At 41.8% G+C, this 18,600-nt stretch overlaps 1 protein-coding gene across 1 annotated transcript in view; it reads right to left on the bottom strand.

Moving 5' to 3' along the window:
• The window catches only part of SKOR2 (SKI family transcriptional corepressor 2), a 39,143-nt gene that overhangs the window by 15,711 nt on the left and 4,832 nt on the right, over positions 1-18,600 (bottom strand). The window contains exons 2-3 of the mRNA XM_070934570.1: positions 12,055-12,118; positions 9,183-9,254 (exon numbers count right to left, since the gene is read on the bottom strand). Coding sequence (XP_070790671.1) covers positions 9,183-9,254; positions 12,055-12,118 — 136 coding nt within the window. The remainder of the gene's footprint in view (positions 1-9,182; positions 9,255-12,054; positions 12,119-18,600) is intronic.

Raw genomic sequence — 18,600 nt, 5'->3', positions numbered from 1 at the left:
GCAACTTTAAGACGGGTAGACTTCAACTCCCAGAATTCCACAGCCAGCCATGGAATTCTGGGAGTTAAAGTCCACCCGTCTGAAAGTTGCCAAAGTTAAGAAAGACTGAGTGGAACTGATTCCAAATTCCAATTATCCCTTGGTGGTGATAGCTAGGAATTCTGGGACCTGCAGCCGTAAGAAATCCAGTGCTTGCTCCTAGGAATAGAAAAATTAATGGTGAAAAAAGGTAGGGAATATCATAAAGAAATACATTTACTTAGTGTTATTTAAGATATGTAGAAGGAGGACCATAGCCATAGTGCTTACTATAATGTTCCAAAGGGCTGAAAAATTCAGTGTCTCTTCCTAAGTCATAAAGTACATACTATCTGTTTTCCACTCCATTAATGTGGAGTCTATTGTCATGTGAGCTCATACTGTACCGGTATTAGATACGTAAAGCAACATTTAAGATGCTGAATTCTACCAAATCAGATTTATTGGTCACACAATTCCTAATGTTGCATACTCCATGTTTCTTCAATCTTATGGTCTCCGGAAATATTGGGAGTGCCAGTTTTTCAAGCCAACATGACTAAAAACTAGGAATAGCAATAGCATTTATTTATTTATTATTTATTTATTTATTGGTTCAATTTATATGCCGCCCTTCTCCAGAGACTCAGGGCGGCTTACAATGCATTAAGCAATAGCCTTCATACTTTTTGTATATACCTGCATAGTAGTGCTTTCGCCCACCCCCAAGCGGTGTTCTTTTTTATACAAAGTCAGCTTATTGCCCCCACAAACCGGGTCCTCATTTTACCTCCCTCGGAAGGATGGAAGGCTGAGTCAACCTTGAGCCTGGTGAGATTTGAACTTGCAGTAATTGCAGGCAGCTGGTGTTACTTAACAGCACTTTAGTCTGCTGCGCCACCACTTAGACTTATATATCGCTTTACAGTGCTTTACAGGCCTCTCTAAGCGGTTTTTACAGAGTCAGCATATTGCCCCCAACAATTTGGGTCCTCATTTTACCTACCTTGGAAGGATGGAAGGCCTGGTGGGATTTGAACTGCCAAATTGCAGTCAGCAGAAGTAGCCTGCAGTACTGCACTCTAACCACTGCGCCACCGACGTTCCAATAAGGATTTAAAATCTGAGCCGCAAAAAGATACACAACCACTAGGTGGCAGCAAATAATTACAGTAAGAGTCTTGTGTATTTGGGCTGCCATCTAGCAGCCATAAGATACTTGCAGCCCAGATCGGATAGCCCTGTAGTGAGAGTGTTCAGGTGATACAGATAGTTGAGTCCAACATTTCTGTTGCTAAGCAAGACAGTTGTTAAGTGAGCTTTTCCCCATTTTACAACCTTTCTTGCCACAATAGTTAAGTGAATCACTGAAGCTGTTAAGTTAGCAACATGGTTATTAAGTGAATCTGGCTTCCTCATTGAATTTGCTTGTCAGAAGATCTCAAAAGGTGATCACTGACCTGGGACACTGCAACTGTCATAAATATGAGTCAGTTGCCAAGGACCTGAATTTTGATCACATGACCATGGGGATGCCGCAACGGTTATAAGTGTGAAAAATGGTCAAGTCACTCTTTTCAGCACTGTTGTAACTTTGGTTATTAAATGAAGTGTTGTGTAAGTCAAGGGCTACTTGTATTGAGTTTGGGATGACCAACAATAGAGATCCACAGCCTCACTTAAAAGTCCTTTAATCGTCTTACTTGATTCTCTTCTAACTGGATATGCCATAAATTGAACCGGGATCTTCTGTGCGCAAAGGGATTCTACTCTTGAGCATCTAACAGAACTTCAGATTCATACTTCCTGAACAGCATATCTTCCCCAGTTCTATCTGGCAAATCACAGCTCAGACCGAGAAAGCCTTAGAAATCAGATAGTAAACCATCAGGCTATTTCAAACAATGCCTAGTACTGTATATAGCTAGGACTACAGTACCAGATAGGGATGCGGTGGCTCAGTGGCTAAGGTACTGAGCTTGTCGATCGAAAGGTCGGCAGTTCAGCGGTTCGAATCCCTAGCGCCACGTAACAGGGTGAGCTCCCGTTACTTGTCCCAGCTTTTGCCAACATAGCAGTTCGAAAGCATGTAAAAAATGCAAGTAGAAAAATAGGGACCACCTTTGGTGGGAAGGTAACAGCATTCCGTGCGCCTTTGGCGTTGAGTCATGCCAGCCACATGACCACGAAGACGTCTTCGGACAGCGCTGGATCCTCAGCTTAGAAACAGAGATGAGCACTGCCCCCTAGAGTCGGGAACGACTAGCACATATGTGCGAGGGGAACCTTTACCTTTACCTTACAGTACCAGATTTGGACTACAAGATCACACATGACCACAAGATGGCAGCAAAGGGCCTCTTCAGAATCCCATTGCTGCCATCTACTGGCTATTTTCAAGTTTTATAATCCAAATATGGTATTCTTAAAACAGTGATAGTGATATGCAAGATACTTATAAAACCCAAGAAGTATTGTTCTGCTTTGAACAATTCAGTCTTAAATTTGACAAAAATAGGCAACAAAGAATAGGAAGGAAGCAGTAGTATTACATGGAAGAATTGTTGCATTCATTTAGTAAGCTTAACCAAGCCATGTAAAAGCGTAGCAGAAATATCCAAGCAATGTACGAAGTTTGCTTAAAATTCTGTGCAAACCCAGATTGTTTGATTTAACACGAGAACCCAGAATATGGGTCAACTGAGAAACCAGGCTAAGTATATTATGTAAAGTATATTAAGTATATTATTCTAAACTTCCAGTTTAGAAAGCTGAGGACAAAGGAATTAATAGAGCAAAAGGTTTCGATATTTGGGTAAGGAAGACGCTAGAAGACAGTTTGAAACAATTAATCACAACTTGGGGCCTTCTGAATAATTTGGAGCGAAACTTCCCAGTCTTCTAAACCAACATAGGTAGGCCTCAACTTACAACCATTTATTTAGTCACTGTTTGAAGTTAAAACAGCACCGAAAAAAGTGGAAGGAGGGATGCTTGGGGGAAAGCAAAAGTAACTTCTGTATCTTCCTGAGACGCTGCTTCAAGATCATCCAGCTGGGAAAAGAAGGCAGCTGCATACCAACCATTTGAAGTGTCTGTTCTGAAAATATTTTGCTTGAACCTGATTGGTCATAGGGAGATCAGCAATGGGGGACAGTTAAGGGAGGGAAAAGTTGAATTTAAAGATTTTGGCACGCGATTCTCAGTTCTGGCTATGCTTTACTGCAATACATTTGACTTTTAATAAAGTTATACCTTTCTCAATAAATGGAGCCAAGGATTGTTTTTGTTTAGAGGTTTAAGTGCAGGCAACTATCTGTACAGCCAAACCAGTTAGCTAATACTAGGAACTGCTGTTTCAACACATCTGGAAGATAACCTAGAGAAGTTTGGTTTAGGAGATAATGGAGATGGTACAGAGAGAAACCACTGTGCTTAGGAGTGAAATGGAAGGAGAAATAGTTTGATACACCATACTGGGGGCATCTGAGAATCAAAGTGTTACTAGACATTCAGAAAGTTAACAATATTGGTGTAAAATAATTTTACATCTGAGATGAACCTCCTGGGCAGGTCAAGGGGTTTTCTAGTCCCTTGGCCAACAAGATGATTTGGGAAAGTCTATGGGTATGTTATATTTTGCAGAGGCGGGTAATTGATTTCGCTTCTCAGAATGTTGTAAAAGGTGATCATATGACCCCGGGACACTGCAACCGTCATAAATATGAGCCAATTGCCAAACGCCCAAATTTTGATCATATACCACAGGGATGACGCAACAGTCGTAAGTGTGAAAAAATGGTCACAAGTCACTTTTTTCAGTGCTGTTGTAGCTTTGAACTATCACGAGATGAATTATTGTAAGTTGAGGGCTACTATATGTTTCCTTCTATATTGCCTTTGAACGTTGCTGTTATTATTTATTATTACTTAGTAAATTTATTATGCTGTCCATCTCAGTGGTGAAATCCATTTTTTTTAACTACTGGTTCTGTGGGCGTGGCTTGGTGGGTGTGGTAGGGGAAGAATACTGCAAAATCTCCATTCCCTCCCCACTCCAGGGGGAAGGATATTGCAAAATCCCCATTCCCTCCCCACTCCTGGGGAAAGGATACTGCAAAATCCCCATTCCCTCCCCACTCCAGGGGGAAGGATATTGCAAAATCCCCATTCCCTCCCCACTCCTGGGGGAAGGATATTGCAAAATCTCCATTCCCTCTCCACTCCAGGGGGAAGGATATTGCAAAATCCCCATTCCCTCCCCACTCCTAGGGGAAGGAAACTGCAAAATCCCCATTCCCTCCCCACTCCAGGGGGAAGGATATTGCAAAATCCCCATTCCCTCCCCACTGCTGGGGGAAGGATATTGCAAAATTCTCCATTCCCACCCCACTCCAGGGAAAAGATACTGCAAAATCCCCATTCCCTCCCCACTCCAGGGGGAAGGATATTGCAAAATCCCCATTCCCTCCCCACTGCTGGGGGAAGGATATTGCAAAATTCTCCATTCCCACCCCACTCCAGGGAAAAGATACTGCAAAATCCCCATTCCCTCCCCACTCCAGGGGGAAGGATATTGCAAAATCCCCATTCCCTCCCCACTGCTGGGGGAAGGATATTGCAAAATTCTCCATTCCCACCCCACTCCAGGGAAAAGATACTGCAAAATCCCCATTCCCTCCCCACTCCAGGGGGAAGGATATTGCAAAATCCCCATTCCCTCCCCACTGCTGGGGGAAGGATATTGCAAAATTCTCCATTCCCACCCCACTCCAGGGAAAAGATACTGCAAAATCCCCATTCCCTCCCCACTCCTGGGGGAAGGATATTGCAAAATCCCCATTCCCTCCCCAGTCCTGGGGGAAGGATATTGCAAAATTCTCCATTCCCACCCCACTCCAGGGAAAAGATACTGCAAAATCCCCATTCCCTCCCCACTCCTGGGGGAAGGATATTGCAAAATCCCCATTCCCTCCCCAGTCCTGGGGGAAGGATATTGCAAAATTCTCCATTCCCACCCTACTCCAAGGAAAAGATACTGCAAAATCCCCATTCCCTCCCCACTCCTGGAGGAAGGATATTGCAAAATCCCCATCCTCTCCCCAGTCCTGGGGGAAGGATACTGCAAAATCCCCATTCCCTCCCCACTCCAGGGGGAAGGATATTGCAAAATCTCCATTCCCACCCCACTCTGGGGCCAGCCAGACGTGGTATTTGCCGGTTCTCCGAAGTGCTCAAGATTTCCGCTACTGGTTCTCCGAAGTGCTCAAGATTTCCGCTACTGGTTCTCTGAAGTGCTCAAAATTTCCGCTACTGGTTCTCCGAAGTGCTCAAAATTTCCACTACCGGTTCTCCAGAACCTGTCAGAACCTGCTGGATTTCACCCCTGGTCCATCTCACAGTTTGAGGCAACTCTGGGCAACTCACCTCTATGGCACTTTGGTTTTGCAACTCACAATGGATTTTAGCTTATGAGAGTTCATCATGTCATCATAAATGCAGTAGTTGCTCATGTGCTACCAGACTATTTACAAGCTAACATTATTGCCTTGTGGAGAACAGGAATGAGATAACAGGCAGAACATGCATTCAATCTCCAAAAAACAAATGACCATTTTAGTTTATGATGGCTGCACAAAATATGATTTGGGATGCCTGTGGAGATTCTCAGTCACCCAGGTTATAGTTGTCTCAAAAGTGCTTTTCTTCTTCAATGTATTTTTTATTTATTTATTTATTTATTTATTTATTTATTTATTTATTTATTTATTTATTATTTTTTATTTTTTTATTGGTTTGATTTATATGCCGCCCTTCTCCAGAGACTCAGGGCGGCTTACAATGCATTAAGCAATAGCCTTCATACTTCTGTATATACCTGCTTAGTAGGGCTTTCGGCCCCCCCAAGCGGTGTTCTTTTTTATACAAAGTCAGCTTATTGCCCCCACAATCCGGGTCCTCATTTTACCTACCTCGGAAGGATGGAAGGCTGAGTCAACCTTGAGCCTGGTGAGATTTGAACTCGCAGTAATTGCAGTAATTGCAGGCAGCTGGTGCTACTTAACAGCACTTTAGTCTGCTGTGCCACCAAGGCTCTTTAGGAGGAAGAATGAACCAATATGGAAACTAAAAGATAATATGTGTGATAAGAATGGTTAAAGAGATTGTATGTTTATATATGTTTTATGAGAAATAAAAAGAAAAAGCGTTTATTAAAAAGAAAAAGGCAACTAGTCCGTTTTTTTTTTCTTTGAGGAAAAAGAAGAAAATGTTTCACAGATGAAGCGATGAAGCTTCTTGGATGAGAAGTGAAACGTTTTCTTCTTCTTCTACCTCAAGGGGTAGGAAAAAAAAACAGAAGAAAAAAAAGCGCCTTTGAAATAAAATGGGATGATGATTTTTTAGTTTTTTTAGTTTTTTAGCTTTTTATTTGTCAATGGGTTTTAATTCAAATTGTTTTAAATTTGGGCCAAAGTATGTTTTTTTTTTTTTTTTTTAATTTGATTTATATGCCGCCCTTCTCCGGAGACTCAGGGCGGCTTACAGTGCGTTAAGCAATAGCCTTCATACTTTTGTATATTTATACAAAGTCAGCTTATTGCCCCCACAAACTGGGTCCTCATTTAACCTACCTTAGAAAGGATGGAAGGCTGAGTCAACCTTGAGCCTTGGAGAGATTCGAACCAGCAGTAAATTGCAGGCAGCTGTGTTAATAACAGGGTGCTTTAAACCACTGTAGTACCAAGGCTCTTGGTACTTGTAATTCTTTTAATAATTTTAAATTTTGTAGTGGTCTGTGTTTTAGTTCTGGCTGTGCACCGCCCTGAGTCCTCTAGGAGAAGGGCGGTATACAAATTGAATAAAATAAATAAAATGATTAGACAAACAGAAAAAGAGACAGAGAGAATATGTTATGACTCCCTAAGCTTTTGAAAGCATCAGTTGTGTCTCTTGAAGTAGTCCCTGGTCCTTAAAAGCTTACTACCCTCTAAGTAGAATTAAAGATTTTTGCAAACTCTCAGATATATTTCGGTATGACTCGATGTAACTGATCTCAGATAAATAGGGCAGACAGATAGATGATAAATATCCCGAACCGTGTTTCTGATTTCAATAAAGGAAAATATTCATAGCCCAGGGTTGAAGCATGGAGTCCTTGGTGCTCTCTGAGCTTGGTTTCCTTCTTGCAGAGGTCTCATCACCCAAACTAGGTAATGTCATCAGTGTTAATGGTAATGTCATCACTAGTTTGGCTAATGAAAGGTCTGCGAGAAAACAACCAAGCTCAGAAAGCACCAAGGACCCTTTGTTTCTGATTTTTACTCAGTCTTTAGCTTATCATAACATGCCACACGAGAAATGAAATAACACCTCCAATCAACTTAATAATTCCCTCCCTTAATATTTTGATACTTAATATTTTTGTATCTTATGATTTATCACTTTGTTGCTTGTATGTACACTGAGAGCTTCTGTACCGGAGACAAATTCCATTCACATTGGACAATCACATTTGGCCAATAAACAATATTCTTTTCTTTTCTTTTCTTTTCTTTTCTTTTCTTTTCTTTTCTTTTCTTTTCTTTTCTTTTCTTTTTTTCTATTCTATTCTATTCTATTCTATTCTATTCTATTCTATTCTATTCTATTCTATTCTATTCTATTCCAAGAGTCCCTTGGGAGTTGGGCAGCATAGAAATGCGATAAATTAAATTAAATTAAATTAAATTATTCTCTTCTCTTCTCTTCTCTTCTCTTCTCTTCTCTTCTCTTCTCTTCTCTTCTCTTCTCTTCTACTCTACTCTACTCTACCCTACCCTACCCTACCCTACCCTACCCTACCCTACCCTACCCTACCTTACCCCATGCCATCCCATGCCATCCCATCCCATGCCATCCCATGCCATCCCATTCCATTCTCCCTCACCCCATTCTAATGTTGATTTCTCTTCTGATCATCCTTTCACTTTATTTAAAAGTCTATTGTTTCCTCTTTCCCTTTCTTCTTTCAGACTTTTTTTTTTAAATTAAAAAAAAATCAGGAGAAACCTTTCGTACAAGGCACTCCTTGGCCAGCCAAACCCAGGTTTCTACAGAGGCTGGAGAAAGGTTTGTTTGGTGTTTTTAATTCCGAGTTTGCAAATGTTTCCCTCCTGCTTTTACGCCCAAGATTTGAGACCCAATTTTTGCAACTGCTTTCCATTCTATCCCATCTCTCTCTCTCTCCCTCTCTCTTTCTCTCCCTCTCTCTCTCTCTCTCTCTCTCTCTCTCTGGCTTGCTTTCTCTGTCTCATTTGACAGGCAAATTTGCAGACGTAGCCCGAGGATAACAACCTCGTTTGACAGTCAATTAACCGTGAATAGTCAAAGCCGAGACAGTTTGCATTACATAAATGGAAAATTACATTCCCTCCTCACCCCCCCTTCCCGTCTTTTCTGTCTCCCCTGAAACAAAACCTCTCTTTCCTTATAACCCTCCCCGGCAATACCCAACTTAGTATCAAAACTTCTAATCACGTTTTTTCCCCCCCTTCTTCTCTCCCTCCCTCCCTCCCCTCCCCTCCCCAAAACCCTTGGAGACATTTAGCAATCAGTAAAAGGTGGTTCCATTTAATTTGTATAATGTAATTTTTGTCAATGTATTATACATTTTGTGTAGAGATCATTATCACGGAGATAATATAAATGTTGCCTTAGATCTCATAAAACACCTTTAATGTCTCTCTGACAGATATTAAAAGCAATAAGCTGTGATCCTTTTTAATGGAAGGTTTCAAAGAGAACATTTCAATTATTGTCATTTTATGCTGTTTCCCCCCCCCCCTTCCCAGCCTGCTCCATTGTGTAACCTGATATATTTCCGGAAATTTCTTGCTAAAATATGACCCGCAATTAATATTCTTATTGCTATTAACATGGCACCAGCCCTGCTTATTTGTATTTTCCCCTTAGTTATTCCATCTATTAAGAGTTGTTCTATTTTTATTTTTGGGGGAGGGAAAAAAAATTAAACCCTACCAAATATTCAGTCGTTTGATTAAGAATTTTCAAGAGGAGCTTCTGTGCATGCCAAGTAGGGAACAGACACACACACAGTGGAAATCAGTAAGCTTACTTTGAAGTAAAGACGTCGAGGGGAGCTCTGGATTTGATTCAACACTCACCTGCTATATTTCTCCAGAAGTCTCCTGGATGTTCACCATCTGAGATGAAAAAACTGTGCTCCTTGTTCTTATCTAAACACAAAGAAAACGAGGAGCAAAAATTAAATGCAGGCACTCCCTGACTTACAACAATTCCCCTACTTCCTGTTCAAAGTTACGACGACACTGAAAGAAGTGACTTATGATCATTTTTCAGCATCCCCCATGGTCACGTGATTTACACTCGGATGCTTGACCATTGATTCACATTTATGACGGTTGCAGTGTCCCGGGGCGGGTCACGTGATCCCCCTTTTGTGACCTTTTTGACAAGCTAAATCAATGGGGAAACCAGATTCACTTAACAACTGTGGCAAAGAAAAGTCGTAACGTGGGGCAAAACTCACTTAACCAAATTTCTCACTAGGCATCATAAATTCTGGGCTCAATTGTGGTCGTAACTTGAGGATTACTTGTATTGCCCAAAACAGAGGAATCTCCTTAACATTTCTATTGAAATTGGAAGAAGAGGTATTGAGAATGAGTGAGGTGTTATACAGGTAGTCCTTGATTTACAACAGTTCATTTAGTGACCATTCGAAGTTACAGCGGCACCGAAAACAGCGACTTATGACCATTTTCCACACTTACGACTGTTGCAGCATCCCCGTGGTCACATCATCAAAATTCAGATGCTTGGCCACTGGCTCGTATTTATGACGGTTGCAGTGTCCTGGGTCATATTGTCATATTGTCTCTTTGGCGATTTTCTGACAAGCAAAGTCAATAGGGAAGCCAAATTCATTTAATACCTGTGTTGGTAACTTAACCCCTGCAGTGATTCACTTTAACGACTGTGACAACAAGCGTTGTAAAATGGGGCAAAACTCGCTTAAAAACGGTCTTGCTTAGCAAGAGAAATTTTGGGCTCGATTGTCGTCGGAAGTCGAAAACTACCTGTATTACGTTAAGGTAAAGGTAAAGGTTCCCCTCGCACATATGTGCTAGTCGTTCCCGACTTTAGGGGGCGGTGCTGATCTCTGTTTCAAAGCCGAAGAGCCAGCGCTGTCCGAAGACGTCTCCGTGGTCATGTGGCCGGCATGACTCAACGCCAAAGGCGCACGGAACGCTGTTACCATCCCACCAAAGGTGGTCCCTATTTTTCTACTTGCATTTTTTTTACGTGCTTTCGAACTGCTAGGTTGGCAGAAGCTGGGACAAGTAACAGGAGCTCATCCCGTTATGCGGCACCTGGGATTCGAACCGCTGAACTGCCCATCTTTCGATCGACAAGCTCAGCGCCTTAGCCACTGAGCCACCGCGTCCCTTCTTATTATCAATTATTTTATTATCAATGATCAAAGTACTACATTGCTGATGTCTTATTCTTCACAGACTAACTATGTTCGTACGACACCCTTACTCAGATCAGTTAGAAATCTAGGGGTTATATGGACACAGCAAGGGTAAACAGGGTTATCCATAAGAGCAGAATCAGGAAAGTCAAGATGGCGGCTGCGATGGTACAATCACAGCACTGCTACAGTCATCATTTTGGGTCCGGAAGATGTGGGTAAATCCATCACTTGAGGAGCACCCACAACAAGCCCTCACTGGAGGAACATCCAACTCAAGAAAAAACTGGATAACCATTTATCCAGAACGGTATAGGGTCTCCTGCTTGATCAGCGAGTTGGACTAGAACAGGAGTCTCCAACCTTGGCAACTTTAAGCCTGGCGGACTTCAACTCCCAGAATTCCCCAGCCAGCTTTGCTGGCTGGGGAATTCTAGGAGTTGAAGTCCACCAGGCTTAAAGTTGCCAAGGTTGGAGACCTCTGGACCAGAAGACCTCCAAGGATCCTTTCCATCCCTCCTTTTTCTGTATTTTGTATCTTGTAAACATACGCTACACAGGTAGTCCTCAACTTACAATGGTTCATTTAGTGACGGTTCCAAGTTACGGCACTGAAAAAAAGTGACTTATGACTGTTTTCCACACTTACGACCCTTGCCCCATGACCCCATGGCCACCTGATCAAAATTCAGATGCTTGGCCACTGGTTCATATTTATGACGGTCGCAATGTCCCGGCATCACGTGATCCTCTTTTGCGGCCTTCGGACAAGCAAACTCAAGGGGGAAGTCAGATTCACTTAACCATGTGACTAACTTTTTAAAAAATGCAATGGTTCAGTTAACAACTGTGGCAAGAAAAGTCGTAAAATGGGGCAAAACTCACTTAACAAATATTTCACTGAGCAACATAATTCTTGGGTTCCAAATGTGGTCGTAAACTTAAGGACTACTTGTATACAACTGACTTAGAAAGCACCACAAATGAAGATCGTTTGGCCAGCGAGCAGCTCATATCGCACGAACCCAGACAATGGGTTAATTCCGTGATCTTGGTTAGGCATCTTGTGAAGGCAACTATTATGATGCTGAATTTCTCCTCCTCTTGCTCTCTTTCTCTCTCATTTTCTCATTAAATATAAATTAGATCAAGACAGCACAGCTCTATTTATCTATAAAAGAGATAAAGAGAGAAGCTAGCTATCAATAAAAAAAGAGATGGAGAGAACACATTTATCTGGCTGTAAGAAATAAATGTTAAAAGATGGATACAAATGGAGAAATATGTCTCTTCTCTTAATATCCTTCATCCCCATCCCATCTACACACACATACAGTATACACAAACACAAACACACACAAACACAAACACATATTGTTTGATGTTCAGAATCTTGATACTGAGGCTTTTCAGGAACTACACGGATGGACCAAAACAGTTTTGGAGGTCAATTTTAGGGGATGCAAGTCCATTTTGTCTCTCCTGACTTCACTCCAGGGTGGAAACACAATCAATAGGAATCCGTTGTGTTGCCTTGCCTGAGAAATTATCTTCCTTGGAAGAAGAGAGACTGATGGGGTGGGCTTCCTTGCTTTTCGGAATCTGCCAGCATGGAAAGAAATAAACAACAAGCAAAAATTAGAAGGAAGGAAGGAAGAAAGAAAGAAAGGAAGAAAGGAAAGTAGGTAGGAAGGAAGCAAGTCTCCCACCCATAATTCAGTTGATGAACAATTAGTAATAGTGAAAGAACATTAGTGGTGGGTGGATGTGAGAGAGAGAGAGGGCGAGAGAATAACACATCCAGGCTAAATCTCGGCTCAAGAATTGTGCTTGCTTTCATTGGGAGATAAGAGTCATTTCTTAGCATCAACTAGGGTTTGTTTATCTATTTATTTATTTTAGAAAATTTATAAGTTACAAGTCAACATATACTCAATTTGTAATCTAGTTTACAAATCAACAGCTATGAAGGGTGACAATGGATTGGATCCTGATTGTGGTTTTGAGCTGAATATATAAATCTCACTAATGTGAGCTGAATCTGAACTGAGCTGAATCTGAACTGATCACTAATCTGAACTGAAAAAGATCAACTTCAGAGATTCTAACCGCCCCCCCCCCTTCCCCCAAAATACTAGGTTTTGTGTTGTAATGGGGTTTGAAAATGACTTTGGGAAACTGTCAATAGAGATTCTCAGCCATCCAGGTCATAGTTGTCCCAAAGGTGCTTTTTCAAGAAGCAACTGGACGGACAATCTGGTTTTTCTTTGAAGACGTTTTGCTTCTCATTCAAAAAGCTCTGAAGCTTCAAGAGCTGAAAACAAAAGTCGCCTCTTTGAAAAAGCACCTTTGGGGACTTGGGAAACTGGGTAGGAGGGGAAGGTACAGGGATAATCAGAGAAGGGAAGACACAGCTCACAACTGCATAACAGGCAGAGAAAGAGATTCAGAAAGGATTCTGAAGTTATCAGTCTGCAAAGGAAATGACAGAAGATTTGTACTTTCAGCCTTACAAGATTCTGTTAATGTAGCCTTACAATACAATAGAATTACAGTAGTTCACCTGTCCTTCAAAAGAGGGGAAGGTCATTGCATTTTAGAAGACTGACCCCAGTAGGGGAAATCTGAGGTTCCTTAGAGATTGCTCAGGTCTATCTTCTGCTGTGGCCAGAGTTGATGGAGGAGTGTGACCTCCATTTAGAGAAAGTTGCAAATTCTCTTGGATTTGAGGGTCCTGGTTAATCAACCTAGCTGCAAGGATTCTTTGTAGGATTTGGGTAGCAGATTTGGGGGGGGATGAATTGCAGTAGAGTTCATATGTCAAACCTATGTTTTCTTCATAGCAGTGCACATACAGGTAATTTTTCTAGCAGCTGTATAGAAATAGCCTGTCTTTCTTTCTTCCAAGTTACAGGTAGTCTTTGTTTAGTGACCATAATGGTGACTGGCAACTCAGTAATTAAGCAAAGCATTCGCTAAGTGAAACAGCCACTGTGCTTCCAATCTTCGTTCGGCTTTCCTTTCCTTTACAGACCTGTGAACGTCGTAAAGGTAAGAATTGGTTACGAAGTTCCTTTTTCATCAACCCTCGTAACTGCAAATAGTCACTAAGTGAGGATAACTATACTTTTTCAACTTCTCCATCTAGTTTTCCTCCCTGAGTTGCCCTGGTGCTCTTCCATCTAAGTCCAATCCATATCTCACGCTACTTAGCTTTTTTGAAATCAGACAATGTTGTCCAGATGTTGACACTTTCTGTCGATTATATAAGGTTATTTTGGGCAATCTAGAAGTAGACAGTTGGCTCCAGACGTAACTAAAGGAGACCCACTGAAATCAATGGTATTTAAGGCTTTACTTAAAATGATGGCTTAGATCCAGTCCAGTATTGGTGGTGTGATGGTAATTTGGTGTGATTTACCAGGCACTAAATATTGTTGCAGAACATAACCTGCCCCACCCTTGGTGCCCATCAGATTGTGGTCCACATAGTTTGTTCCCCTAAGCCAGGGATGTCCATTCTTGTCTACTTTAAGACTTGTGGACTTCAACTCCCAGAATTCCCCAGCCAACATGGCTGGCTGAGGAATTCTGGGAGATGAAGTCCACAGGTCTTAAAGTTGACAAGGTTGGAATTTCAACCCTAGGTTTATTTGAATAAGAACAATGCAACACAAAGTATTTCCCGCTAACTTTTTTTTTTTTTTTGGCTTTAATTTATATGCCGCCCTTCTCCGGAGACTCAGGGCGGCTTACAGTGCGTTAAGCAATAGCCTTCATATTTTTGTATATTTATACAAAGTCAGCTTATTGCCCCCACAGTTTGGGTCCTCATTTTACCTTCCTTTGAAAGGATGGAAGGCTGAGTCAACCTTGAGCCTGGTGAGATTTGAATATGCAGTAATTGCAAGCAGCAGGTGTTAATAACAGTGTGCTTTATTTGCAGAAATTACTCTGGGTGTCTTGTGAGCGTCCAGTCTTAGCACGACAGGCATATTGTGAGGAGGCAAGCCTCTCGCAGCAGCCATTTTGTGAATGTGCCCGCTACATCTTACACAAATTGCCAGTGTACCAATTCAAAAGAGGGGCTTATGTCCTGCATCTGAAGCTTATTGGGAAGATAAGTAGGGTTTATCTATTGGGAAGCAAATCAGGAGTAAGTCAATGTTTCTCAATCTTGGTCACTGTAAGATATGTGGACTTCATCCCCCAGAATTCCTAAGGTCCACACCAGGGGTGGGTTCTAAATTTTTTTACTACCGGTTCTGTGGGCGTGGCTTATTTTGTGGGTGTGGCTTGGAGGTCATGTGACTAGGTGGGCATGGCTAGCTGGTCAGAGTCATTTCTGGAAGGTCCTCGCACTTACGACCAATCCTCACACTTACGACCCGACTCATTTGTTTGCTTTTAACACTGATCAGCTGTAGGACGGCCCTTTGAAGCCCCGCGGCAAGAGTTTAAACAGTTTTTTTCCCTCTAGTCATCAGCTGGGACTCAGGAGGCAGCAATAGATTGGGGGTGGGACCAAATAAAAGGTAAGAATAACGTGGGGGGGTGGGGGGGTGGGAGGGCAGGGAGGGGGAGAACCGGTTCGGTGACATCATATCATCACCGCTACCGGCTTGGCCGAACCGGACCGAACTGGGAGGAACCCATCACTGGTCCACACATCTTAAAATGCCCAATTGGAGAAACATTGTATTAAGTGAACAATCAGATCCATAATTAAAAGATACAGATCCTAGGAAGGGGATCGAGTTTCTTTCCCTGTTTTATCTGCAGGAAAGTTTACCTGGTGTCCTCTCTATGTTTTAGCCTAGGACTTTGATAGTCCTTCCCTTGGACACTATTATTTCTTGAGCATTATGGGAGCTGCAGTCCAGAACATGAGGAAGACACCGGTGAGACTCTCTGTGGGGTACCCCTGATGGAAAAATAGGTGGTGTTTTTAATACTCAAAGATCTACTGCAGAAAACATCTTAAAAGAGCTTCATTCAAAGCTTGTCCATCTCAATACACTGAACCAGAGGAGCCAAAATGGGTCTTTTTAGAACATAGAATAACAGGGTTTGAGGGGACCTTGGAGATCTTCTATCCAACCCGCTTACTCAAGAAAGAGACCCTGTTCCAATCTGGACAAATGGCTTTTTCAAAAGACATTCCTCTGAATTCAGTGGGAACAGCAATGAAGGTCCAGTTTTGTAGCCCTCTTTTGGGAATGGCTTAGGGCCGTGATGGCGAATCTATGGTACGGGTGCCCAAAGTGGCATGTGAAGCCATGTTGCCTGGCGCGCACGCGCCTTTGCCTGTTTGTCTTCTGGGTTTCTGGCATGCATGCATGCATGATAATCAGCTGACCTTTACGCGCGCGGCAGTGCCAAAAACTGGTGTGCGCACGCATGCCAGCCAGCCAGCTGATTGTTGGGTGCGCATTCTCGCCAGAACCCAGAAGTTCAGCTTTTCTGGAACACGATCCCTTCGCATCTGTGGCAGTGCCGAAAACCAGCCTGCGCATGCAAACTGGCCAGCTGATTGTCGGGCGCACATGCGTGCTAGAACCCGAAACTTCAGCTTTTCTGGAGTGCGGCCCTGATGAGCCTGCGCGCGACATTTTCACGTGACCTTTTCGGCACTCGGTGCCAAAAAGGTTTGCCATCACTGGCTTAGCGGGATAAGACCTTACCTAGAAAGGAATGCCCCCTTAGAAATCCCTGCCATTGTAGTACAACAGTCACAAATTGGGTGGCCTGGTCCTTGCTTTTAGAAAGGCAAGGTGAATTTTCTCTGGTTTAACAGAGAAGAACTGGGCCAATCCAAGACATTTAGAAGTGGAAAGAAAATCACCGGCACCTGAATCTTATAGCCATTTTCATTAATATTAACATTAACAATCCTCCTGCTATTACAGCCCTTCTTCCTCATACAGAATGCTACATCATGGGACAGAGAGTCCCAAGGGCCAATTTCTCAAGGTGGCTCTTTTTCTCCCCTGACATCTTAAATCTTTCATTTAGCATCCTTGGAAGATTTGAAATCTTAATATTTATTTTTATATTTATTAATATTAAGAGGGAGGAAACATGAATTTCTCGACAATGGATTGTAAAGATTTGCGTGGGTTCTAACTAATACCTCTCTTCAAATCAGAATTATCGTCTTTATAACACAGCTATTCCAATCTTCTAAATTCCCTGACCCAACCCCCGAATCTGTTCTAGCACCCCAATACCCTTTGCTGATCCTTTGGTGGGATCTTTCTGATTCTAATGCAGGGATCTCCAAACTTGGCAACTTTAAGATTTTTGGACCAACTCCCAGAATTCCACAGGCCGGAATTCTGGGAATTGAAGTCCACAACTCTTAAAGTTGCCAAATTTGAAGAGTCCTGTTCTCATGCAATCAAATTTGTGTGGTTGTTAGTTCACAAAAAGGAAGATTGTAGGCCTTCTCAAGGAGGTTTGCCCTACAGATGAATTAGGATACACACTCACATATTTGGGATAGTCTGGGACTTCATCCCTAGGATAACTGGAGAGGAAACTATAATTGTTTTGATTTTTCTTCCATATTGTGAAATTATGATCTTTATGATTATTAACCCTGCAAGCCTGAAACAGTGAACTCTAGGTCTAAAAATCAATGGGAATGATTGCCGACTAAGCTAAAGAGAAAAGAGTATATATTTGCAGGAAAACTATAAAGCTCATTTTTAGATTGTGCTGGCTTAAGAGTATCGTTCTGGTTTGATGCAATTTTTCAGCAATGGGATTCATACTTCTTGACTTTAGGATATCAGCAGAAAAGCTGCATTAATTTCCTACTATTACCTCCAGGGTTTATCTTACTTTCTACAGATGTCCAGGGAAACAAAAATATGCTTATTCGCAGGGTGCGGCTGCCAACAACTTGAATCTCTTTATCATATTCATATGAACATGTGAATGTTTTTAAAATGTTATCTATTTTAGGTTCTATTTAATTGGGCCAAACTATGTTATAATAATAATTTTAATTAGCAATTTTATGATGTTTGTGTATCTATATTTTTCTTGACTGTACACCGCCTTGAGTCCTACGGGAGAAAGGCGGTATAGAAATATAATAAATAAATAAATAAATAAATAAATAAATAAATAAATAAATAAATAAATAAATATTCTGCAGACATCCGCACCTGACTTGTGATCACTTTCAAGATCTGGCACAATTATGCAGATTTTAGCTCTGTTTGGAGAGCTAAGCAGGACTGAGCCTGATTAGGACTGGATGGAAAACTATCAGGACATTGCAAGATGGCCTGAGCAGTTGAATTCCAGAGAAAACAATAGTAAAACCACCTCTATATTTCTTATGGGGTTTTGGTGCTCTCTGATGATTGTTTTCTTGCAGACATTTCATTACCCAATTAAGTAACATCATCAGTGCTAGTGAGTGTGGGGCTTGCTCAGCATTTTTGGCAGAGCAAACTACAGGAAATCCTCAATTTACAACAGTTCATTTAGTGACCGTTCGAAGTTACAACGGCCCTGAGACAAGTGACCTATGACCATTTTTCAGACTTATGTCCATTGCAGCATCCCCATGGTTATGTGATTTACATTCGGATGCTTGACAACTGGTTCATATTTAGGCATATATATATTTATTGCGGTGTTTATTGGAATCTTGGTGGTGCAGTGGACTAAAGTGCTGTTAAAGTAGTATTTAGCTGCCAGCAGCCTGCAATTACTGCGAGTTCAATTCTCACCAAGCTCAAGGTTGACTCAGCCTTCCATCCTTCCGAGGTAGGTAAAATGAGGACTCGGTTTGTGGGGGCAATAAGCTGACTTTGTATAAAATAGAACATTGCTTGGGGTGGCCCAAAAGCCCTACTAAGCAGGTATATACAAAAGTATGAAGGCTATTGCTTAACGCATTGTAAGCCGCCCTGAGTCTCCGGAGAAGGGCGGCATATAAATCAAACCAATAAATAAATAAATAAACAATAAATAAATAAATTCTGGGGTCCTATGATCCTTTTGAAGGTAAGCTTTTTTTGCAAACAAACTCAATGGGAAAGCCAGATTCACTTAACAGCGGTGTT

This window comes from Pituophis catenifer, unplaced genomic scaffold (assembly GCF_029215685.1).
Source record: "Pituophis catenifer annectens isolate HBS135680 unplaced genomic scaffold, rPitCat1.0.hap2 SCAF_2, whole genome shotgun sequence".
In the NCBI taxonomy this organism is placed as follows: domain Eukaryota; kingdom Metazoa; phylum Chordata; class Lepidosauria; order Squamata; family Colubridae; genus Pituophis; species Pituophis catenifer.
This window is presented reverse-complemented; position numbering and strand designations above follow the sequence as displayed.